At 32.3% G+C, this 27,616-nt stretch overlaps 1 protein-coding gene across 1 annotated transcript in view; it reads left to right on the top strand.

Annotated features, from left to right (window-relative positions):
* The window catches only part of LOC112914100 (eyes shut homolog), a 1,106,577-nt gene that overhangs the window by 167,796 nt on the left and 911,165 nt on the right, over positions 1 to 27,616 (top strand). Inside the window, 2 exon segments of the mRNA XM_072749029.1 lie at positions 664 to 742; positions 12,172 to 12,368. Of these exon segments, the coding sequence (XP_072605130.1) occupies positions 664 to 742; positions 12,172 to 12,368 (276 nt within the window).

Below are 27,616 nucleotides of genomic sequence, written 5' to 3'. Positions count from 1 at the left end.
CACTTAGTATTTAAAATGTCCCTAAGTAGACTGGTCCTCTCATCCCTATGTGCATGTAAGGTATTTTTGACTCTCTTTATGAAATTGCATAATAACTCTCATGCTCATGGATAGAATATTAGTTTATGCAAATTTAGACCCTGGATATTTCTAGGAGATGCAAGTGGCAAAGAATGCTTCATAGATGCACCAGCCTTTCTCTGCAGCATTATTTTTTCTTTTTTAGTCCTGCCACTGACTTTGTAAGCAGAGAAGGGAGGATAAGGATGGGTAGCTCACTGTAGTGCAATTTGGCCATAGCTGACTTCAGTTCCCTACATAAATTCTAGACATACTTTTTATCTTTAGAACTGTTCTTTCCTTATAATGCCATGGGGATGATGGCAAAAATTAAAATTGATCTGTTCTTTCAGTCCAATCACCTTGAAGGATAAGAAACCAGGAACATAAAAAAAAATAAAATAAAATAAAAAAATAAAAAAAAATAAAAAAAATAAAAAAAAAGAAACCAGGAACAGACTCTGCCTTCTATTGCTTGTGGGAATTTTTTTTTTTTTTTTTTTTTTTTACCGTGACTGGAAAAGAAAAACTTTAAATAGTGAAACTCCTTTGAAATTATGTTTTAATGTCTTACTTATTTAAAAATTTAATTCTGTGTTTCAGATGTATAGATCTTGTTAGCAAGTATCAATGTTCATGTGTTGTGGAATGGACTACCTCAAGATGTAAGATCAAGATTAATGTAAGTTTTATATTACATTTAAAATAATTTAAAAGGACACCCGGGTGGCTCAGTAGTTTAGTGCCTGCCTTCAGCCCAGAGCGTGATCCTGGATTCCCGGGATAGAGTACCACATCGGACTCCCTGCATAGAGCCTGCTTCTCCCTCTGCCTGTGTCTCTGCCTCTCTCTCTGTGTCTCTCATGAATAAATAAATAAAATCTTTTAAAAATAAAATAAAATAATTTAAAAGAAAACCAAAGTAATTGTTATAGATTTTGAAATTTCTTCAATAGTTGTTGATGATTTAACTGCTCTCTCACCTTCTTTGTAATTTCTCAGTTACTCCCAACAGAACTAAAAATGACAGCTTCTTTTCATTTTCCCTCCTCTGTCTCTTGTTATCATCAATTTCTACAATCTAGATCCCTCATTAATTAAATCCTGGAAGTGGTCATTTCAAAAGAAGGCTTAAAAGGCTTATGCTTTGCCATCTGCCTCCCCCTTTCTGGTCTTAGGACATACAGATGTCTGTGGATGTCTAGGGATGAGAGGACATTAAAATGATCCAGATAAAACAAGAAAATAAATACTGGATGTATGTGCCAAGAAATGGGTACATGTAAAGAACACCAACACCTGTAGTACTCTCAGGATCTGTTTTTGAGTCTTCAGGAGTCTGTGATGTGACTGGTGCATGGTATTTTATGTGGGATACCTTATTTATTGAGAAATGTTGGTTACCTGAAGTTTGAGATCATATTTGATGAGAGTCTTCTTAGCCTTACTCAATAATGGGAGATTCTTCCAAATCTTTCCTGTCTCACATGGTAAAGGAAGGAAGTATTGGGACTAAAAAGAGCCTGTAATAAAGTGAGACTACGAATATTTTATTTAACTCCTTTCTCTCATTCCCTTGTCAGTAAAATATAGCAATAATGATTCTGATGTCACATAGTCACTGGTATAATTTAGCACATATGACATGGTAGATATTCAGTAAATTATCTTTTCAGAGAGAGTGATAGGGTGGTGAAATGCAATAAGGAGAAACAGGAGTGAGCCACTATTTTGCTACTTACTTGCTATGTGTTCTTGGATAAATTATTTATATTATAAAATCACATCTTAGCTATTTAATGAGGATAGTCATAATAACATCCTCTTGGTTGTTGTGAGGAATAAATTAGATAATGCATGTAAAACAATTAGCACATTTTCCAACATTGTTTTATTAAAATTATTTCTTGATATTACATTGATTTGGTTCTAGATAGTGAAGCCATACTTGATATGGAAAAGGAAGTGTTATAATTAATAAATTCCCTGGTAAAAATGGACAAGGCATCTATCTTGTTAGCATTCTTAGATATATTGCCTACGGCAATCTCTAAAACCCTGTCTCTTGGTGGTATAAATGAGGCATTCTTCTTCAGAATTAAACATATAATAAATAAATATTTTCTTTTGTAAACAGATTTCATACACACATACATGCAATATTATAAGAACAATTATTAAAATTCTACCTATATACTTCTAAATTTTTCCTAATATTTTTATTTTAACATAAAACTGGACTCATTATTCTCCTTATTAAGACACTTTTTTTTCACTTAGTGTATCTTAGGAACCATTGCATTGTAATACATAGAGTCCTGACTCGTTCCATTTATTTATTTATTTATTTATTTATTTATTTATTTATTTCCATTGAGGCATTTTATTTGCATACATGTATTATATCCCTAGAAAAAAGAATTGGATTTTCTCTCCTATGTGTTTTCATCTTGTTTCTTCATGGTCCATGATGCCAGCTGAAGTTGTCAGTACAATGAAACAAAATGGGCAGGACAGAAGCAGCTTATATACCATTTTTCTAAATCTTTGAGTTGTACCTCAAATCTGAGGCTAATCATTCCAAACTTGTTTAACCTGCCCATAAGGTTCACGATAATTTTCCCAGCTCTTTGATTATTGATGATTTCAAATTCACCGAAGTAACCATGCTTCATCATCACAGTTAGAAACCAGATGATGACTTTGGAGCACCGCCCATTAAGAACCTAGTGTTTGGTCTCTCTTTTCAACATCGTTAATGCTTGTTGTGTGTTTGTTTGTTTGTTAATGCTCTTGAGAATTTCTGCCAGGATATTCACAAGCATCATTATGGTGGCATGAAAAGATGGTAGAAAGACACTGACTCATTACTTTTAACAACTACATTTTCCAAATAAGTCTTGAAGAACCTCACTTATTTAGGAGCACCTGAGTGGCTCAGTCACTTAAGCATCTGACTCTTGATTTCAGCTCAGGTCATGATCTCAGAGTTGTAAAATCAAGCCCCAAGTGGGGCTCCACACTTATTGCAGGGTCTGCTTTAGATCCTCTTCCTCTTCCCTGCCCTCTACTCACATGCCCTCTCTCTCTAAAATAAAAATATATTTTTAAAAGAAACCTTACTTATTTAATGAGAGTATAAGCATGCCAGCTTCCTTAGATCCTAGTAAATAAAATCATTTTCTTTAAAGTGTTGACTAATTTGATGAGAAAAAAGGTGGCATGCAATTGTTCTGATTTACATTTTCCCAGGTTATTACCAAGATTAAGCACCTTTCTGTAAGATTATTTGCCATCTGTATTTCTTTGTGCCTGTCTACTCATAGCCTTTGATGAATAGTATTTTTCTTTCACATTTCTTATTCTTTGCTTTTTGGTTTGCATATATTATTCTAAATTGTAGGTAAAATCCATTGAGTTCTACAAAATTGAAATCTTGTCTAGAGCTTAGCTGCTCTTACTTTTTAAGACTTGTAAATTGTGGGATTTTTATATTTTTCTTTACTTTTTTCTTCTTTTAAAGATTTTGTTTATTCCTTTGGGAGATAGAGGGGGAGCTTGCCCAGGGGGAGGGGGAGAGGCAGAGGGAGAGGAAGAAGCAGACTCCGCACTGAGCAGGGAGCCTGATGAAGGCTGAATCCCAGGACTCCTGGATCATGACCTGAGCCAAAGGCAGATGCTTAACTGGCTGAGCCACCTACGTACCCCTACATTTTTCTTTATGACACTGGACTTTGAATTTCTCCTTAGAAAATCTTTTCATGCAGCAATATTTGAATTATTCTCTTATATTCTCATCTACAATTTTAGGATTAATAAAACTTTTAGTACTTTAATTCACAGTGAATATATTATTATGATAAAAGTAGGGAAATGAATTTTCTAAGAATTTTTATCAAAGAGTCTGTCATTTTTCTTTTGATTCAGGTTGCCTCATTTTTCATACACTAAGTTACTATATATGAGTCAGTTTAGGACTATATATTCTATTCTACTTAAAATTTTTGCTGTCATCTATATTAATTATTGCAGTTCAACAGAATTTTTTAAGTGCTCTTTTCATTTATACATTAAGTACACTCTAAATGTAATTTTGGTCATTCATTTTGCAAAAATTAAATATTTCCTACCTATGAGAAACAGAAATAAAATAATTTTCAGAAATACCTCCTGCTCTCCAGTTCTAATTGGAAATATCAAATAGATATAAATGTGTATGTTACTTAGCTGACCTATTTATTGTAACTTCCTCTGTTTGCAATGCCCAAAATAGCCTTTTAGATTAATGCCCAAGTCTGTCTTTTTTTTTTCTTTTTTCTAAAATTTTATTTATTTGTTTTAGAGAGAAAGAGAGTGTGCATGAGCAGAAAGAGGAGATAGAGAGGAAGAAGTAGACTCCCTACTGAGCAGGGAGAGCAACTGAGGCCAGTTCCCAGGACCCTGATATCATGACCTGTGAGAAGGCAGATGCTTAACTGAGCTGTGCAGGGCCTCCCAAGTCTGTCTTTCTAAGCTAGAGACAAGAGGGGTGGCAGTACTGATAGAAAAGAATGCTAAGGGTCAGTATGGGGGCAGAGTAATGTTATATCTGATGCTCCTTGGAAAGTCAGAGAGTGGGGATCCCTGGGTGGCTCAGCAGTTTGGCGCCTACTTTCAGCCTAGGGCATGATCCTGGAGTCCTAGGATTAAGTCCCAGTCGGGGTCCCGCATGGAGCCTGCTTCTCCCTCTGCCTGTGTCTCTGCGCCTCTCTCTCTCTCTCTCTCTCTCTTTATTCATTTATTTATGAATAAATAAATGCAATCTTTTTTAAAAAGTGAGAAAGCAAAGTTTATATTAGGATATAAGGGGAAAAACCAGAAGAAAACTTATTTTGTTTCTGTTTTTTTTTTTTGTCTTGTTTATTTTTTAAAGATTTTTTTTTTATTTGATAGAGAGAGGAAGAGAGAAAGTGGGGGTGGGGGCTGGGGAGAGGATCAGGAGTGAAGCAGACACCCCGCTGTACTCCGAGTCATCTCACAACCCTGAGATCATGACCTGAGCAGAAATCAAAAGTCAGGCACTTAACTGAATGAGCCTACCAGGCACCCTGTTTCAGTTTTTTTATTTTTGTCAATCTGGGAATTTGAGGCAAGCTTCAAAAATTAAAATCAATGTTACAATAAAAACAAATACATGATTGAATATGAGATGTTTGTGGTTAGTGACAAATGCAATTAACTCTGGATACACATATACAAGACATACACACACTCACTCAGGGGAAAAAACAGAGTAGGGTGATATAAAAATCAGATATTTATCTTTATTTTGTTGTGACTGAGAAAGATAACTGCTACAAAAGAGCAGTGTTCTGTCTTGTTTTTGTTTTATTTTGTTTTTAATAACAAATTATAAATACATAAGTACTAAAATGGGAAACAAGAAAACTCTACATTACCTTTAAAGAATTTTGACGTTCATTTCATGAATTTGGCATAGTGTCTAGTTTCAACCCTGATGTACTTTTCCTTCCTGTATTTGATTCATTTCTGCATTTCAGGCTATTTCTAAGACAGTGGTTTTGTTTCCTTATATTTCAGTGGCTTTTCTTTCCTGGAAGCATTGTCAGACACATTTTCAATAGAGAAAAAAATGATATTTACTGCAAAAATCCCAATTTAGGTATTTCATAATCTTGTTTGTTTTGTTTAAATAACAAGTTAAACAGTGCATTTTCCTTATATCAAAGCATTGTAAATCAGATTAAAGTGGGATTCAAATAAAATCTTCCTATTAACTACTTTAGTTCCATCTTCAACCATGTAAGAAAGAAAAAACAGCAAATGAAAATTATATTGGAAGTAAATTTTAGAGATATTTAGTCTTTACCATTACATTGCCATTTTCCACAGCCAGGATAGACTCCTTTGAGAGAGAAATCAAGGCTTGGCAGTACAATGAGCCCTAAGTTAGAGTTCAGGGCATCTTGTATCTATGTGATTTTATTCTGGCATTATCTTGCTATAAGATATTGGTGAAGTAGGTAACACCCTTGGGCTTATTTTAAAATAAAATTGTTGGACTAGATTTTTGTTACTTAGTCCATGGACTATCAGCATCAGAATCCCCTGGGGTTTATTAAGAGTGGAGAACCTCAGGCCTCACACCAAAACTTTTGAGTTTAAATCTATAATTTAACAAGCTGCCCAGAGTATTCATAGGTAATTTAAGTTTAGGAACAATAGACTACATTAGTAATTTTTATTCAGAGCTACACAAAATTCGAGAAAAAAACAAGACTTTGCATTGGGTAAGGTAAGGCTGTAATAGGTACCATGTTCTAATTCTGCTCTTTGGATAGACCAGTGTTTGGATTATCCCTTTAACATACTCTGTTTCTCCAAGATCTTATTGAAGAAAATATCCCACTACTTTATAAACAGCAGTGCAAGAAAGAGAACATATGATTCCATGACAGAAATGCTATAATAAAGAGAATCTCAGTAGTAACTTTCTATTCTTCTGGGAAGTTCAGAGATCACAGAACAAGTTCTGGATCTAAACTACACAACTCAGATGGAACACAACTAGCAGAGAGATACTTGGCACATTGACTGGCCAATTTGGCAGTTTGCTCTGGTTAAGCAGTCCATAATGGATACATTTCTGCTGTGTTTCTCTTACACTTCTGTAGATTTTCTGCCATGGCATTTGGAATGCAAGTTGAATGAATGTAGTATCAGGGTATAGCCTAAATATCTAGATTGCCCTGGTCTGCAATATTACTCCTAGCTTCTTTCTTTTTTTCTAAACACTCAGACTTTTAGTTTTCTCATTTTCTTAAATTAATTAGTAGTTTCTTCTTGGAAAGCATTTTATTATATTTAAATAGGGTATAGCAAAATAATATAAATGATGATGAACAGAAGGAAAGGCATCACCTTAAGTTTTGCACCAGGAAAGATCAAGAATTTTAAACGATTTTTTTTTCTAAAAAGAAATTACTTTTGTATTTTCCATTAAGCCTGCTAATTAATTTAGTAAAAGATTCTTGTAAACTCTAGAAACAGAACTATTGGCAGTCTAAAAATGATCCCTTTCTTCCCATGGGAGATATAATTCAATTAGTTTATGCAATGCTTTCTAATAAATCATTCTATATATACCCAGATATAGGCCTAAGAGGGAAACATGTTGTTTCCATGTCATTCCCTATGGAATTCTGCATTTATATTCCAGGAAAATAACTGCAGCACCTGCACAAAGTGTACTTGGTGCCCTTGATTACATTTTTAGCTAAGTTAGGACAAATATTCAAATGGAATTCATTCATACATTTAGCTGTATCACTTGGGTGAGTGTAAAAGATCACCATCTGGGTTCTAAGCATGACTTGAGTTTCATAATCAAGGGCACAATCCATTTCTTATTGAAAAGGATACTAATTAAACTCTTTGGTGATTTTGACAGATCTTTAATTTTTCATGTGATAAATGATATGAATGTGATGGCTTCACATTAGCCTTTTCAGTGTGAGTTTTTATTGTTAACATTTCTTAAAAGTCACTAAATGTTTATAAGCATAAATGTCAACTAATAATAGTTCTAAAAAACACTAATTTTCAGAGTAAAATGTTTAAAAAATCACATTTGTGTATGTAAATATCTTTGAAGATGTAGTAACTTAGATTCTAGAGTGAAAATGATTCATATTTCTATGTATTCATTAAGAAATTCTGTGTAGATAACATACCAAGAGTATATAAAAATGTTTTACTAATTATGTCATAAAATTCCATGGATTGTTTCTCAGAACTATAGGTGCAAATCTTTTCAGAGTTAACATTATCTTGAAAAATGATGTCATACCTTGTTTAAAGCACCATGCTTTGTGCCCAGAATATAAACATGTACGTAATATCTAAAATATAAACTTAAGAATCATGATATGGTAGACATTAAATATACCAAAAGACTCATTTTCTGTTCTAACCAAATGACTGAGACAGAGACTGACAAGGCCCTTGGCCTGCAGAGTATAAAGGAAAAGAAGATAACATTTACTGAAGAGTTGTTATGTCCCAGGAACAGGACTAATGACTTTATATTTGTTATTTTATTTAATTTTCATTGGAGCCTGTATGAAATGGATGAAATTATTGCCATTTTATACATGAATGCACTAACAAAAAATAAAATACTATTTATTTAATAAGAGGGTAAAAGTAGTTTCAAAATATCCAAAGGTTGGGGATCCCTGGGTGGTTCACCGGTTTAGCGCCTGCCTTCCGCCCAGGGGTGATCCTGGAGTCCCGGGATCGAGTCCCACATCAGGGTCCCTGCATGGAGCCTGCTTTTCACTCTGCCTATGTCTCTCCCATTCTCTCTCTCTCTCTCTCTCTCTGTCTCTCATCAATAAATAAATAAAAGCTTTAAAAAATATATCCAAAGGCATAAAACTATTCAACTTTAAAAGTAATACACAGATATTAACTAGGTTCCTCTGACTCCTCAAATCTCCTGTATTTCTGGGACTTTAGGATGCAGAAACAATAGACACAAATTTGGACAAATGCATGGAAAAGTCGCTAATTAAAAGATTATGATTGGATACATAATAAGACTCTGGACTAAGATGGTTACATATGAGGCACCTGAATTTCTCTCTTGCCATGGATGCACTGAATGTACAGAACAATGCGCACAGCAATTTCCCTTGAAAGGAATCCAGAAACTACTGCACATCAGGCAACTGAGAAAAAACCCATATTAAAATGAGTCAGAAAGGCTGAGACATACTCTCACCATAAATCCCACTCCTGCACAGTGCCATACAATTAGGAAGATATCCCTAACTTCTAGGTTCTCCCAGAGACGTGATGGGTCTGGACCCAACTAGCATCCCAAATTTTAAGATGTATAAATCTAAACTTTTTAAAGATTTTATTTATTTATTCATGAGAGATACAGAGAGAGGCAGAGACACAGGCAGAGGGAGAAGCAGACTCCCTGCGGGGAGCCTGATGCAGGACTCCATCCCAGGACCATCACAACCTGAGCCAAAGGCAAATGCTCAACCACTGAGCCACCCAGGTGCCCCTGTAAACCCTTTATACATATCCAAAGTTAAGTTGTTAATATGGACATATTATTCTATAAAATAGACAAAGTACAAAAATCCGTTGTATTTCTATACACAATGAACTGTTAGAAAGAGAAATTAAGATAACAATCCCACTTATAATAACACCAAAAAGAGGTTAGCCTGGGTGGCTCAGCACTTTAGTGCCTGCCTTCAGCCCAGGGCATGATCCTGGAGACCCAAGATCGAGTCCTGCAACAGGCTCCCTGCATGGAGCCTGCTTCTATCTCTCCCTGTGTCTCTGACTCGTGTGTGTGTCTCATGAGTAAATAAATAAAATTAAAAAAAATAACACCAAAAAGAAAAAAAATACTTAGGAATAAATTTTACAAAGGAGGAGATGAACGATCTGTACACTGAACACAATAAAACATTGCTGCAAGGTGATTAAGAAGATATAAAAAAAGAAAGGAAGAAGAAAAAGAAAGAAAGAAGAAAGAAAGAAAGAAAGAAAGAAAGAAAGAAAGAGAAAAAGAAAGAAAGAAAGAAAGAAAGAGAAAGAAAGAAAGAAGAAAGAAAGAAAGAAAGAAAGAAAGAAAGAAAGAAAGAAAAGAAAGAAAGAAAGAAAGAAAAAGAAAGAAGAAAGAAAAGAAAAGAAATATTTCCTATTTTTGGATTGGAAGAATTAGTATTATTGAAATGTCTATGCTACCCAAAGTGATTTATAGATTTAATGTCATCCTAATCAAAATTCCAAAGGCATTTTTCCCAGAAATAGAAAAAAATTACTAATGTTTGTATGGAACCACAGAAGACTCTAAACAGCCAAAGCAAGCTTGAGAAAGGAGAACAAAGCTGGAGGATTACACTTACTGATTTTAAACTATATTCAAAGCTACAGTAATCAAAACAGTGTGGTTTGGCACAAAAACAGAAACAGATCAATGGAACATAATGAAGAGACCAGAAATAAACCTGTGCAAATATGGTCAATTAATTTATGACAAAAGAGTCAATAATGCTCACGAGAAAAGGACAGTCTCTTCAATCAATGGTGTTGAGAAAACTGATAGCCACTATAGACTATACCATTGCAGAACCCACTCAGAATGGATTAAGATTTGAATGTAAGACCTGAAACCTTAAAACTCCTAGAAGACATTCTGGTAAGCTCCGTGATATTTGATCTTAGCAATCATTTTTTGGATTTGACACCAAAGAGCAAATGCAAAGAAAGCAAAAAATAAGCAAAAAGAACTTCATAAGACTTATGAAGCTTTTGCACAGCAAACCACCACTAAAAAAACGAAAAGCTACTTATGGAATCAAAGAAAATTTTCATATACCACATATCTAATAAGGGATTAATATCCAAAATATATAAGGAACTCAGGCAAGTCAACAGCAAAACAAAGAAACAAACAAAACCCCCAAATAACCCAATTTAAAACATGGGCAATAGGCTTGAATAGATATTTCTCCAGTGAAGCCATACAAATGGCCAATAGATATATGAAAAGGCACTGAACATCACAAGTTATCAGGGAAATGTAAATCAAAACCACAGTGAGATATTGTCCCATACCTATTAGAATGTCTATTAGCAAAAACGCAAGAGATTACAGATGTTGGCAAGGATGTGGAAAAAAGGGAACCCTGTACACTGATGATGGCAATATAAACTGGTAGTCACTATGGAAAACACTATGGAGGTTCCTCAAGAAATTAAAAAATATAACTACCATATGATCCAGTAATCACACTCCTGAGTAATTAGCCAAAGGAAATTACACCATTACCTTGAAGAGATACCTGTAGTTCCATGTTTACTGCAGCATTATTCACAATAGCCAAGGTATAGAAATACCCTATGTTTATCCAACCATCAGAAACAACTTATGTTTATCAACCAAAAAGTTGGATAAAGAAATGTGGCATCTGTATACACAATAGACTATTATTCAGCCTTAAAAAGGAAGGAAATCTTGCCATTTATATTGATAAACTTGGAGAGCCATATGCTAAGGTAAATAAGGCAGACTAACGACAAATACTGTATGTATGGTGTCACTTTTATGTGGAACCTAAAAAAAAATGTTGAATTCATAAGAACAGAAAGTAGAATGGTTGATTGCTCGGGAAAAATATGGAAAGGCTGGGAAATCATACAAACCTTTAGTTATAAGTTGTAGAAACTGGGACTCTAACACATAACATGGTGACTATAGTAATAACATTGTATTCTATAATTAACATTTACTAAGAGTTTCTACTGTCTTACTTCTCATTCCCTCCACTATAATAAGAAAAAAGGTAAATATGTGAGGTGATAGGTGTATGAATTAATTCAATGGTGGGGATCTTTTCACAATGTATATATAAATAAAATCATCATGCTCTATAGCTTAAATATAGCACAGGGATTTTTTTATCAACTATACCTCAATAAATCTGAAATGAAAGAATATACATGTTAAAATAATTTTGTTGAAAAAAGAATTATGAATAGAATAAAGAGGGATATTAAATCAAATATTAAAGATGCCTTTGTTCTTTAGAGGAATAAAAGTCAATTGTGAATTATCTGTTCTAAGTATGTGTTCAAACCCAGGATTCCTTTGAGAGTTAGTAAAGACACTATTAAACATTACCCTAGGGTAGCAGAATTAATGTGGGGCTGTTCCAGGGAAACTGAGATGTATACTAAGGGTCAGCGAATTCCTGATATTATATACATAGGCTTTGCGTTAGTACCATTACTAAGGTGTGTAGGGAGATAGGTGTTCACTGCCATGGTACATGTTTCAGTAAAGTATAATAAAGCTTTTTTTTTTCCTGAAAAATCAACCATGGGACATTTGACAGAGTATTGCTATTGATAAAAAAATAAAAATCATTTATTTCTAGAAACATATTTCAGTTACTAGAGGAAGGGAATATCAGATAAGCTTTCATGTAGATTTCTCAAAAATGTTTAAATAAAATATTTTAATAAAATTGTTTGTCTTATCACTAATAATCAAATTTAATTCTCTTTTTCTTACTTTAGAACTGCACATCAATTCCTTGTATAAATGAAGACTTCTGTCAGAAATCAGTCCTTGGCTTTATTTGCATTTGCCTAAGTGGATACATTGATGCATATTGTGAAATAAATATTGACAGTGCTGATCCTGAACTGAGTTTGATCCTCTGTCTTAAAGGAACTATTTGTGTTGATGGGCCTGGACACTTGTTTTACTGCAGGTCAGTATTTATTTACTTACAATTAACCAAATATATATTTAGGAAAGCATATAAACATCCTAGTAGTGATGCACTCTGAAATGTAGATACTAAATGTTGAAGTAAGTTTTCATCTTACAAAAGTGAAATCATAAATTTTAAACTAACAATTCTAAGAAAGCATTATTTTGTGTTATTTCCATATAAATCCCATGTTGGACTTCCAAATTTGATCATCTCTCATTTTATAATTGTTTCATATCAGCTATCTTTCTCAGAATTGGATTCTTACTCTTTTTCTTAAATATTATACCATATGAATGATACATAGTTTGTATTTATAGTATACTTCTTATAGAGATTCATTAGTCTTCCTGCTGTACTTGTAATTCTAAGATCTTAACAACTGATAAAATTTTCATTTGCTAAGATTTATAAAAATAAATGTGTCACTGCATTTTTCAACCAACTACTGTTTAAGATATCTTTTAAAAATTCGTAGGAGATAAATTTTCATTACCTTTGTTCTTTATGATTATATAATGTATAATTGGTTGGTCATTTGAGAATTTAGCCATTACCTGTTCAATTTGTAAAATATTAATTGAAACCACTTATTTAAAAAAATAGTTTATCTTTTCTATTTCAGTCTGATTTTTGAGAGACTCGTACTAGGTTAAAATCTATGAACTGTGTTTCTTCTAAATAAGTTATTGAAAGGTTGAAATACCATGTGTATTTTGGTGCATAATTATTTAATGGCAAAGTGTGTCTATCATTTCTATATTTTATCAATTATCTCTTTTTAAAATTATTCATATAGTCTGCATTATATTTAATATTGCCACCACCTTATTTTCTTCGTTCATTATCTACACTGTATTTTGTCCTTTTATTTATTTTGATCATTCTATTTGGGGCATATCTTTAGTAAGGCACACATAGATGATGATTTCACATAAACCCAAGCAGACTGTTTCATTTAACATATGTAGACAGTGTTAATTTATTATTATGACACAGATATTCTTTATTATATCGTGGTTAACATGCCATTTTTATTTGTAGGGTGTGTGTGTGTGTGTGTGTGTGTGTGTGTATTGTCTCTGTTGTATTTTGTATTTTTAAGCATGAATTTTGCTTATTTTGCTCTGGTGGTTTGATAAAGTATAGAAAGTAAACAGGTTTCTAACATCAATTGTAATTATGTAAACTATCACAAAAATGACCACTTGACCATTGCAAGGACCCTCTGGGTTATAATCTAATCAGTGCCTGGATGAAATTAACAACAGTAAGTTGAACATTTATTTCCAATGGATATGATGTTGTAGATCAAGTTTCCATTCATGGAAACTTACTCTGTTCAAAAAGAAAAAGAAAAGAGAAAGAAAGAAGAAAGAAGAAAGAAGAAAGAAAGAAAGAAAGAAAGAAAGAAAGAAAGAAAGAAAGAAAAGAAAGAAAGAAAGAAGGAAGGAAGGAAGGAAGGAAGAAGAAAGAAAGAAAGAAAGAAAAGAAGGGAAGAAGGAAAGAAGGAAAGAAGGAAAGAAGGAAGGAAGGAAGGAAGGAAGGAAGAAAAAGAAAGAAAGAAAGAAAGAAGAAAGAAAGAAAGAAAGAAAGAAAGAAAGAAAGAAAGAAAGAGAATTGAACCTAGAACTAAAATATATGTTTTTTTACAACCTTGTTAATTCAAGCACTATAAATGCTACTCTATAAATCTTCCTTTTAAGGGATGTTATTCATGAGCTGGTTAGGCTGACCTTTCTTAAAACATGAAGTCAATAGAATTTAGACTAAAAATACTTGCTTCTTTTCCTGGCTTACCTCCCAGGGATAAGCATAGGCAACCATTGCAGTTACAAGGTTATTCAAATTTCATTTAAATAAAGGTTGTCTGTTTTCAAAATTTTCAAAGTTGATTCAATATGCCTGAAAGCTCCTGAAAGTCCATAAATGGTAAATTTAAATGCCTTAGGAGTTTCAGTTTCTAAGAGACTTGCAGAGTGACTGTGAATAGCCATCGATGTTGGTGCAGTGCCGAGTTAGCACAATTCTCAAACCATTTATTTACAAAAGAAAATTTATGAGATGGAGTGTTTTGCAAGTTAAATCGTAGATTTGTGTGTGGGTTAAGGATTAATCTGTGATATGTTTATTTAAACCATAATAAAAAATCATTTTTGCTTATTTAAAAAATTGTATAAAATCTGGGGCCCCTGAGTGGCACAGTCTGTTAAGTAACCGGCTCTTGGTTTCCTCTCGGGTCATGATCTCAGGGTCCTGGAAAAGAGCCTGTGTAGAGCTCCAAATCCATGTGGAGTCTGCTTGAGATTCCTTCTCTCACTCTCTCTCTGCCCCTCCCATTCATGCTGTCTCTCTCTTTCTCTCTCTCTCTAAAACAAATAAACAAAATCTTTTTAAAAAAAGGATACAAAACCTGCTGTTAGCTATTTTCCATTATTCAAATTTAATAAAAAAGAAAAAGCATACTCTTAGAAATGTGGTAACTTTTGTCATTGTCTTCATTATGCTCGTCTTCTGTCAATGTTAACACAAATCAGAGTTAATGTCTGTGTTCTCACTGCTTTTTGTTGTTGTTGTTGTTAATCAGCTTTCTAAATTTTGTTTGATTTTAATTGGAAAAAAGATCAAAATCTGTAAGTTTCTACATTCACAATACTTATCCTGAAGTATTTTTTAAAGATTTATTTATTTATTTAGAGAAAAAGAGAGAAAGTGGAAGGAGGACAGAGGGAGAGAATCTCAAGCAGAACCCTGCTGAGCAGAGCCCAACATGGGGCTTACCTCACAACCCTGAATTGAGATCATGATCTGAACCGAAATCAAGAATGGGTTGCTTAACCATAGTCTGAGCTATCCAGGTTCTCCCAAAGTCTTATTTCTGAAGAAATTTTGTTAGTAAAACACTTCAGCCTTTAATGACCTATAGAATATGCTATACTATTGGTTTCCTGATGATTAAGGGAGAACTAATTTTCTTCTGATTGAAACCTTATGCTATATCACAAACTGCCTGGAGAATTTGAAACTGCCAACCTAAGAGATTTTGTTGTGTTATTGGTTTCACATATGAATTAGAACTTGGAGAAGTATGAATTTTTAGATCTTGGTATTGTTTAAGGATTAGGTAGTTGCTGGTGTTATTTTGCTTTCACTTCCATCATTGCAGAAAATGAACCAGAGAATGGCCTAGTTTCATGAATATTATGTTTTATGAATTAAGTTGATTCACTTCCTTCATGAAAGCTGATACACGATTTTAATTTAACTAGAAGTTATGGATAAAATACTAACTCAATGACTGGCATGTAGATAATTTATAGTTTAATTCAATTCCCATTTATCTTTGGCATTGAAGCTTTTAACCAGAATATGTGATGTTATATATTTTTCTTATTTTTTTCTTCATATCTAGAAAACTTTATTATTCCTTTATTATTTGTTTCAGCAATAATGCTGATTCATTCATTCTGTATTTTTCTTTGGGTACTAATATTGCTTATATATTGTACATCACAAAATTTAAAAAAAATTAAAACTCTATCAAATATTTTACTTTTTCTGTTTTTATGTCTTTTTAAAAAATTCCTTCTGAATTATCCACTTATTTCTTACCCTTTTTTAAAATCTAGTTTTATAAAATTCTTCTTTAGAAGAATATTATTTATTTTCTCTTACTTTTCAATACATATGTACTTTTTAAGTAGCTGTTTTTTTTCCATTATAAATATAATGCCCACTTAGTAAACCATGTTATTTTCTGTTTGCAAAGTAATTTATTTGACGAATTAATTTTTCTTCAAGTTCCAATAACTTGGCTCATTTCTTGTTACAGAATTTTTTAAGTTGACTTGGAGTCTCAGTTACTAACATTTTTATGTCTGTTTTATTGATCCTCATTTCTGTTTACCTAGATGTCTCAAATGACCACTTTTATATCCCAACTCTATTGGCAGACTCTTCTTTATTAAATTATTTCTATGTCTACAAGACTGTTTTAAATGATAGAACTGCCCAGTTAAAGCAATAGAGTAGAAGCATATATTAATGCAGAGGCATGCCTGAGAAAATGTATTTTAACTACATGCGTTATGGTGGCTTAGATGCAGGGTGAAATTGATGAGCATGTATGAACCCATTTGAACATCTCCACTTTACTCTCCAGATATTGAGTATTGGGCTTCTCTAGGTCTGAGATTGTCAGATTGATAGTTTGGTCATTGCTGAATTTTCTCATGAAGACATCTGATTCGTTTAGACTACTTTATAACTAAAACAATGATATGTATTAAGAATAGCTACTAGTATTGGGGTGCCTGGCTGAATCAGTAAGTAGAGAGTACAACCCTTGATCTTGGGATTGTAAATTCAAGCCCCACATTGGGTGTAGAGATTGCTTAAAAATAAAATCTTAAAAAAAAAGAACAGCTAGTATTAATTTTTAATTTTTTTTGATAGTAGCTAGATTTTGAAAGGAATAGGTAGTCTGTAATTAGAAAAAAAAATTAAAAAAAGAAAGGGTTACTAAAGTCTAACTTTTTAGAGTATGATCCTTGAGATGGTAAAATTAATAAGCCAGTTATATATAGCCAGTTTCCTCATTACTATGGACAAATACATAGGTAATATTGCTTTGAATACTGACATAAATTAGTTAACCATTTCAAGCAAAATAAGCTTGGATTAGTTATAGATAAACAATAACTGGACTGTTAGGTGCCAAGGAACATGGTGTTTAAGTAATTCAATCATACTTTAAAGACAATTTTATAATTATGCCTTAGATCATTTCTGGAGAAGTGACAGGACATTTCCAAACCTAAATTTATTTTTAGTAATATATGTGTTCAGCAACTCAAACCCTTCAGTCAGTTCATTTGTATTGCCCAGTGAAGATATATTAAGTTAATAACATGAATGTTGAAAATAAAAAATATAGTCAATGTTGACAAATTGAACACCAATAAAAAAATTTATTAAAAAATAAAAAATAAAATGTCAAAAAAAAAGATTTTTCAAAATCTTTGCCTTTATTTGTTATTTAAAATAAAGGAAAACAAACTTTTGTTCAGAAAATATAATAATGGGGCAGCCTGGGTGGCTCAGTGGTTTAGCACCACTTTCAGCTCGGGCGTGATCCTGGAGACCCAAGATCAACTCCCACGTCAGACTCCCTGCATGGAGCCTGCTTCTCTTTCTGCCTGTGTCTCTGCCTCTCTTTCTCTCTTTCTCTCTCTCTCTGTCTCTCATGAATAAATGAATAAAATCTTAAAAAAAGAAAGAAAATATAATAATGTATGATTGTATTTCTAGTCCTAAAATCAAATGGGTGTTTCTTACTAACACAGAATTTGGGGGCTGCAGAAGCTTATACAGATTACCTCTGGTAACCTAGTTAGTACATAGATGAAGGAGCAAAACCATAGGAGTTTTGTACTGTTAATTGCCTACAAAGTCAATGATCAGTGGGAAAGTCAATTCTAGAATACAGTGAGGTGTTTTGTTGTTGTCATTGTTTGTTGTTTTAATTTTCATTAGAGTACTAATACAAAATATATATATATAATAAAAAAAGAAAAAACACATAGTCACATACCATGACTATTCTGTAGATACAGTTAAACATCTCTTTTGTAGTTTATATCCTGATACAAAGTTTAAAGACATTAATGACTTTGTTCAGTTTAATAATGGCTGCTTTCAGAAGTCCATAAGTATTATTAACCATGTGTAACAGTTTAATAGCATTTTAATGTGCGCCAGTTTTATTAAACCATAAAAACTATGTTGAAATCACACTAAAATCCAAATTAGAATCACACAGCAGAGGGCTATAGAAATAAGTAAAAACATTATACATAACTTTTTTCTCTGGCACCATGTAGATTATAAAGAATTTAGCAAATAATTTATAAAACAAAACACTGAGACACAAAGATAATTTGTTTTTGTTCTTAGTATGTGAAATCCTGTTCCAGACAATTTTTTCCTTGGTGTTGTGTTCTCTGCTTTTGGCTTTGCAGAGTCCCTCTCCATCTACCACAACTTTCCCATTGTCCAATTGGAAATGTCCCCTCATTTTGATATTTCCTCCAAATTCAACTCCTCTTTATCATTGCCTCCATAGCCTTTTTTTTAAAAAAAGATTTTATTTATTAATTCATGAGAGACACAGAGAGAGAGAGGGGTGGGGGCAGAGACATAGGCAGAGGGAGAGGCAGGCTCCCTTTGGAGAGCCTGATGTGGACTCCATCCCAGGACCCTGGGATCAAGCCCTGAGCCAAAGGCAGATGCTCAACCACTGAGCCACCCAGGTGCCCCTGATTTTTTAAAGGCATCCATAGTCTTGAAGTATTTTATATTCTTGCTTTTCTCATTCACTAAAGCTTCATTATACTTTCTGTCATGAACTGAGTGAAACTAGTTTTTACTGCTGTATGCATTATGTTTAAAAAGAAGTTTAAAATATTTGATTACTCACATTAGTATTTTTACTTTTAAAAATATTTAAGAAAATCAGGAAAAACTAATAATTTTAAGATCTCAGCAACCATAGCATATTGTTAAATATCTGAGATAAATAAGCCTTCCTAAATCCCCTCATATAATAAGCAAGGAAAGATAGATGATATTTCTTTCTATATTTGGTTAGAAAAATCAGGGGTGATAGGTAACTTATGAAGATGATATTTCTTTCTATATTTGGTTAGAAAAATCAGGGGTGATAGGTAACTTATGAAATATACAGGGTAAAGGTATTGATCTACAGTAACTCATTTTCAACAATCATCAACCACCTTTGCTGCAAGTTAATTCATTTTATAACTTGGAATAAAACATCTGTATTTTTAAAACCACACTTAGGTGGTTTCCATTGCCTAGAGACTAAGTTTTCAGAAATATCAGATGGACTATGTAATCCTCTAACAACTTTTTATTTTGTTTACTCTCTCCAAAAAGATAAACCTTTGACCGAGAATCAAAAAACAAATTAATAATTGCAAGAATCTATTTATACGAAAAATAAATTGCATTATATTGCCTTACAGAGTATTGCAAGTGATAGGATAATAAGCAGGACCCATTTTCCTTAATAGGTCTACTGTATGATCATCATAAATGCTATTTTAGCACATTGCTTCAGAAGACAAAGATACATTTAAAATGTGAACCTATTTTGATTGTTATATGTAAAGTGTTTTTACATTATGATATAATTTTAATATAAAATATGTATTTCATTCATTAAATTAGACCTTTTGCTATGTTCGAATGTAGGATTATATTTCCTTATTTATTTTCAATTTTATTTTGTAGTGATGAGGACTCCCTTTAATGACCTTCTGAGCTATCAGAACTCTTATAATTAATCACTAAAGTTTATCCTGTATTCATGCTTTATTTTATTTTATTTTATTTTATTTTATTTTATTTTATTTTATTTTATGTGCATGTGTGTGTTCATGCTTTAAAAACCATCATGAGATTTCCAGTATTTGGGGGTATTTGTTAAATTATACATTTTGTCATTTATTCTCCAGATCAAGTAAGCCACTGTGGGTTCTTTTTTTTAATTTCTAAATTTTTAGAACAGTTTTGGTTTTTATTTTTACTTTTATTGAAGTGTAATTAATATACAGGGTTATATTAGTTTCAGGTGTACAAAATAATGATTCAACAAGTCTATACATTACCCAGGGCTCATCTAGATAAATGTACTTTTTTCAGTTTTTATTTAAATTCCAGTTAGTTAATATACAGTGTAATATTAGTTTCAGGTATAGGATTTATTGATTCAACACTTCCATACCACACCAATACTTATTATCCCCATCACCTGTTAACCCATGCCCCCACTCACCACTCCTCTAGTAACCATTGTCTTGTTCTCTGTAGGTTAAAAGCCTATCTCTTGGCTTGTCTGTCTCTCTTTTTTTTCCATTATGATTGTTTGTTTGTTCTGTTTCTTAAATCCCACATGAGTAAAATCACATGGTATTTGTCTTTCCCTGACTGAATTATTTCACTTAGCGTAATACTCTCTAGCTCTATCCATATCATTGCAAATGGCAAGAGTTCATTTTTTTATGACTAATATTCCATTGTGTATATATATATATATATATATATATATATATACACATTATATACATACACATACACATACATTTATACACACATGTTTGTGTTCATACCACATCTTCTTTATCCATTTATCAGTCAATGGACACTTGGGCTGTTTTGTGAATTCAATAAATTGCAGGATACAAAATCAATGTCCAGAAATCTGTTGCATTTCTATTCATTAATAATGAAGCATCAGAAAAAGAAATTATGAAATCAATCTCATTTAAAATTACACCAAAAACAGTAAGTGTACTCTTATCCCCTTTATCTATTTCATGCACCCTCCTCCCTTCCGCAACCCCACCATGCTACAACCTACTTTTCCTCTGGCAATCACCAGTTTGTTCTCTGTATTTAAGAGTCTAGGATATTTTTGTTTATTTGTTGGTTTTTTTGGGGGGCCATCTCTTCTTTGTTTATTCATTTATTTATTTCATAAATTCCACATATGAGTTAATCATGCGGTATTTGTCTTTCTCTGTTTAACTTTCTTCACTTAACATTGTACCCTCTAGTCCACCCATTTTATTGCAAATGGCAAGATCTCATTGTACATTTCATTATATTTGTTCCATGTATGTATTATGTGTGTGTGTATATATATATATATATATATATCTCACATCTTCTTTACCCCTTCATCTACTGATGAACACAGACTGCTTCCATATCTTAGCTATTGTAAATAAATAATGTCACAGTGAACATAGGTTTGCATATATCTTCTTGAATTAGTGTTTTTGATTTTCTTGGGTAGATACCCAGCAGTAGAATTATTAGATCATGTGGTGTTTCTCTTTTTAATTTTTTGAGGAACCTCCTTACTGTTTTCCATAGTGGTTGCCTCAATTTGCATTCCCATCAGCAATGCACAAGGATTCCTTTAGCTCTACATCCTTGCCAACACTTGTTATTGCTTGTCATTTTGATTCTAGCCATTCTGACAGGTGTGAGGTGATATTTGTGGTTTTGATCTGCATTTTCCTCATGACTAGTGATTGTGAGCTTCTTTTCATGTATCTGTTGTCTACTTCTATGTCGTCTTTGGGAAAATGTCTATTTATGTCCTCTGCCCATTTTTAACTGGATTACTTGTGGGAGGGGGGTTGGTGTTTCTCTGTATAAGTTATTTATACATTTTGGGTATATTGTGTGCAAATATCTTCTCCCATTCAGCAGGTTGCCTTGTCATTTGTTTATGATTTCTTTTGCTATGTAAAAGCTTTTTATTTTGATGTAGTCTCAATAGTTTAATATGCTTTTGTTTCCCTTGCCTGAGAAGACATATATAGAAAAATGTTTCTATGGCTAATGTCAAAGAAATTACTTCCTATGTTTTCTTCTGAGACTTTATGATTTCAAATTTCACATTTAAGTATTTAATCCATTTTGAGTTTGTGTGTATAGTGTAAGAAAATGGTTCCATTTCTTTAATTTGTGTGTAGTTGTCCTGTTTTCCCAGTAATGTTTGTTGAAGAGATTGTCTTTTCCCCTTTGATATTCTTGCCTCCTTTGTTGTAGATTAATTAACCATATAAACATGGTTTATTTCTGGGCTCTCTATTCTGTCCCATTATACATGTGTCTATTTTTTGTGCCAGTGCTATACTCCTTTGATTGCTACCGCTTTGTAGTATATCTTAAAATCTGGTGTTGTGATTATCTCCAGCTTTGCTTTGGTTTTTCAAGATTGCTTTGACAATTCACAGTCTTTTATGGTTCCATACAAATTTTAGTATTGTTTGCTCTAATTCTGTGGAAAATATTATAGGTATTTTTCTATGGGTTGCATTATCTCTGTAGATTGACAGAGAATGAATTAATCCTAGTTAGTTGGTGTTGATTTTAGCCTGGAAATTGCTTGCCTTTTACAGGAACATATAGATTGGAATTATTTCAAAGCACCAAAAGATGCAAATAAACAAAGAAATAATAAACACACATAATTTTTCCTGTTACCTCTCTTCACTGACCACTGGTCACTGAAGTGACCTCTCTTCACTTCACTTCTGATGCTTCTAAGAGTTATCTGCAGAATTGTATGACACATGCCAATGCCAAGAAAATAGGGATGTAGACACATCTCATTTTCATTACTAAGATAAAACTGTTGGATCTTTGTTCTGTATTTTCCTCTAGTGACTGCACAATATTTGGTTTTAAGATTTACTTCTATTCCTCTTTCAAGAATTAAATAATTGATAAATGTTTCTTCCAAAAAATATTAACAATATTTCTTCTTCCAATCCATGAGCCTCGAATATCTTTCTATTTGCTTTAACCACTGTGTTTTAAATATGGATTATAGATTTTCAAAATATCAATAAATTAAATCACTCTAAAATATACATTTACCAAATAAACATTATAATAAACATTAAGGTTTAATTACCTTAATATTTGCATATTTTCATGAAATTCACATTGACTATAATGCATGTACTTTCTTCTCTGTTTAGTGCTACTGTGATATACATATTGTTTGCCATTCTATAGGTAAATAAATAAAAATATATTTTCAGTGGTGAGCATTTATATTGTAGTTTGCCTTTCAAAATACTTGACAATAATTCATGACCAAATCATTACTTTTTAAAAGTTAAACATATTATTTTAGACACAAAGCAATGTCAAACACACCAAATGTGACAGTAAACCCAAAGAAAAATAATGTTTAAGTTTTATATAGATTTTTATTCCTTTGGGGGACATAGTTATTTAGGTTATTTTAGTTTATTACCACATATAGAAAATAAAATAAGAACATTGCTGATCTACTTATATAATTATACTGAAGAATGATGGTTGCTATATCTTTCAGGCAAATTCTCATTTAATTTCAAAAGATTAGAATTCAACAAAACATGAATTTCATGGTAATGCTAATTATTATGTAATTTAATTCAGCAAGTAATTCTTAGAAAACTACTGTACAAAACAATATCCTTGAGGTTGGAATTTCAAAGTTTCATATAATTTCATTCTTGTGGAATTTAAGAAACAGAACAAACAGAAGATACAAACAAAAAACAGACTCTTAAACTGGCAGTTGCCCAAGGGGAGATGAGTGGGGGATGGGTGAAATAGGTAAAGGGGATTAAGAGTCCACTTATTTTGATGATCACTGAGAAATGTATAGAATTGTTAATAATTACATTGTATATCTGGAACTAATGTAACACTGTATTAATTATACTTCAATAGAAAATAAAACAAAATATAAAAAAGAAAAGAATACATTTTTCCGTGTATACATCATTTAAAATTTCTCTTAGAATGATGTGAATGTTTTTAAAGATTTTATTTATTTATTCATGAGAGACACAGAGAGAGGCAGAGACATGGATGGAGGGAGAAGCAGGCTCCCGGACCTCGGATGTAGGACTCCATCCCAACACAGGTGATCAGGCCCTGAACCAAAGGCAGGAGTTGTTCAACCGTTGAGCCACCCAGGGGTCCCAAATGATGTGATTTTTAATTTCTGTTTGAGTTATCGGCAGATAAAATAACAGTTTAACACTTTAAAATATATATTTCTTTAATTATTTTAATGGTTAATGCTTGTCCTGTATTGGAAACTAATTGTATGAAAATTTGTCAAATGTAAATTTTAAGCAAATATGTGGTTATTTAAAAAAATTACTATTATATTTTTCTGTTGTTAATGCAATGAATTTATAGGATTACCTAATACGTAACAGTGCTTATGAAAAAAGTTGACCAGGAATATTAAGGATTAAATAGGGATAAGTTGACTCACACTTTGAAAAAGAAACAAAATGCTTGCTCTGAAAAAAAAAAAAAAAAGAGAGAGAGAGAGAAAGAGAAAAGAACAAACTTTCCAATTATATTTTATGTTACACTTACATAGATATTTTTAACAATGAAAAAAATTAAAGCTGGAAATGTTTCCTCTTGGCTATTATAATATTTTTAGTTTGCTGCAATGGTTTAAAAGAGTTTCAGAAAGTTCCATCTCTTCCACAATAAAAGCCAGTTTCAGAATTTGATCTCTGCCTACCTGATTGGATAGAATTAAACTTTAATGCTACATTCTGCAGTCTAGTTTGACAGTACTTTTTCATCAAAGACATTGGGCAGTAAGGAAAGAAAAAAAATTGCTCATACTTCTTATTGTCAGTGGAATTACTGTATCTCTACAGGTCAGGGCATCAGTACATTTACAGCATACTTTAGTTCCTTAGCAATACCTTTTGTAGACCAATTTATATAGCTGAAAAGTCTTCTTGCCTTCCAAATTTAATAGGATGATTTTTCCTTACCTGTAAAAGTTTTCCAAGCTTCTTTCAAATATTTTAGGTCCACGAGAGCTATACACCTAATAATGATGTTTTTAATATTATATTTTTTAAAAAGATATAGGTAAGCTGAATTATCAGTACAACTGATTTAAACTGAATTATCAGTGCAACTGTTTGTGTAGGAGAGAGACACAGGAACAGAGTCACACACATACGTGTGTGTGACTGTGTGTGTGAGAGAGACAGAATGAGAACTATTTCCAGTGCTTTAGACATAGAAAGGCATAGATAGATAGATAGATAGATAGATAGATAGATAGATGATAGATGATAGATAGATCATGTATATTCAGAATAGCAGTATATTATATCATATATAATCTACTCACTCTATATAAATATCCTTTTTTTAATTTTAAGGATTTAATTTATTTATTCATGTGAGACACCAAGAGAGAGAGGCAGAGACACAAGCAGAGGGAGAAGCAGGCTCCATACAGGGAGCCTGATGTGGGACTCCATCCCGGAACTCTAAGATCATGCCCCGGGCTGAAGGTAGACATTTAACCACTGAGCCACCTAGGCATCCCTATAAATATCTTTTTAAAAATTAACTACCTTATCTGTTTATACAACAAACATTTCTTAAGTGGTTTTGACCTGGCATATACTTAAAGGCTTAGAGATAAATATGTATCTTAAATGAATAAGTCAACAGTTTATTCAGGAAATCTGTAAAAATACATGTAACATAGTATGTAAGGGCAACACACTACAAATACATACAGCTTCAATGGGAGAATACAGAAAAAATTACTTTTTAAGGCTTCAAAAGAAGGTGTCATTTGACTTCCATCATAAAGGAGGAGCTCATCACACTGATACATGTCATAACAAATGCAGAAAGAAAATACATGAAGCAAGGAAAGATGAAATAGCATGAAGATTTTGTTGGATTACAGGGATTTCCTTGCCATTTAAATTAAAAATATACTAAAGGTATGACAAAAGTAGGTGTGCTAAAATACTGAGGAGCCAGACCCTCAAGAGATTCGTAAAAGGTGATTGTAAAACTTTGGACTTAATCCTATAAACAAGAGAAAATCCTTTAAAGACTTGTAAGGCAGGGAGTTAAGTGGTCAAATTTTGGAGAAATAACTTTTGAGAGCAATTTGTCTGGCTGAAATAAAGTACCAAGTAGATAAGGGTGATATGAGTCCAGAAGAGGGCATGAACAGGGAGAAAATGGGTAAGGTTGAAAGAGATTTGGGAAGTAAAAATCAAAATTTTAATATTGGTCAAAGGTGGGAGCAGAAGGAAGAGTCAAGGATGGCTCTTCATTTTTTTAGGCATTGTTGTTTATATGGATTCAAATGTAAAAGTACCCTGACCATTTATGTGATAATTACTGTCTCCAATCCAAGTGGGAACAGATCCTAGGTCTTCTGCCTTTTGCAGTTCTATGGCTTAGTCAGAATGAATTGTTAGCCCAAAGCCTTTTAATTTAGATGATATAAAAGAGATAGCCAGAGTGCATCTTCAAAACAATTCTGTTGACCTAATAAAGGTCATAATAAATTTTGGAATTAGGACCTATAGAACTGTATAGACACCACAGCTTGTCTCATGTGTACTTTCTTCCTTTTCTTGTATTTAATTAAAATAATCTAATAAATTTTCAGGAAATAAATGTACTTAAAACATACAGAAAGGACTGTTGATCTACAAATACTTTATTTTAAAAACTTCTTTAGTATCACAAAATCTCATTTCCTTTGGAATTAAAACTATTTATTATACTATTAACTATGTTTCATTATATCTATAAATTAGAAAATGAAGACCCTTAAAAATCTGTAGGGATATATGAGTTCAAAACTCCAGAATTCATAAAATTAATGGAGGAAAAACATAAAATTGAAGAGTAAAAGACTTTTGTAATAGTCCAAGTTAAATATTACTGTATATCACAATGCAAGCTATATGTAAATGTGGCAAGATTTCTCTTTGATTCCTTTAAGGTAATTAACATGAAAAAAGTGAACTACTTTTTAGTTTGAGGACCTCTAGTGCCTAATATGTATTATTTAATATCATTAAAATTATAAAGAATATAATGAATGAAAGAATAATTTTAATAATATGTATATGTATCATTAGTTTATTCATAACAATTATATACTGTATAAGATATTAAATCCCACTTTGGTATCTCTTTTGAGTATCTAATAATTGGAGTGGACAGGTGTTATATGGATATTGGAAAAGTTCTTTTTTTTTTTTAAATTTGAATGCCATCTGGCTTCTTGGCAACATGAATAGACAGTTTGCATCTGTGGATTTAGAAATCTGTCTATCGCTTGTTTAAGATTTATATGAAAAATTAGAAAATGTAAGCTCTTATATGCAGGTACTGAACTTTAAGCTTAAAGTATAAAGTGTATAGAAATTAAAAATATATTCTTATAATTTGCATTTTATGATTTATATGACTTATGTTAGTTCCATAAATATAAGCTTATGTTCAGAGAAAAATATATAGGTAAGTTTTATCTCCTACCATTGATCAGACACGTGATATGTTACTATGTAAAATGTTAAATATACCATTTTTATCACTCTTTAGAAGCACAATATTAGCATCCTTGGGAGAACAGCAATGCTCATAGATGTCACTGACCATCATATTTCTCTGTTCCTTTACCAGTCAGTATTTCTTGAAAAAATCATCTATTTAATTTCAAACTTAAGAATTTGTGAAATGTATTTAGATAAATTTTGGGGCCACAATGCGGCTTTGAATATAAATTTAAGATCTTTATACTGGAAATCATTTATGAAGATTAATATTTGTTTGGC

The sequence above is a fragment of the Vulpes vulpes genome, chromosome 1, assembly GCF_048418805.1.
Source record: "Vulpes vulpes isolate BD-2025 chromosome 1, VulVul3, whole genome shotgun sequence".
Classification (NCBI taxonomy): Eukaryota; Metazoa; Chordata; class Mammalia; order Carnivora; family Canidae; genus Vulpes; species Vulpes vulpes.
Note: the sequence above shows the minus strand (reverse complement) of the source record. Positions and strands in the feature narration are given on the sequence as shown.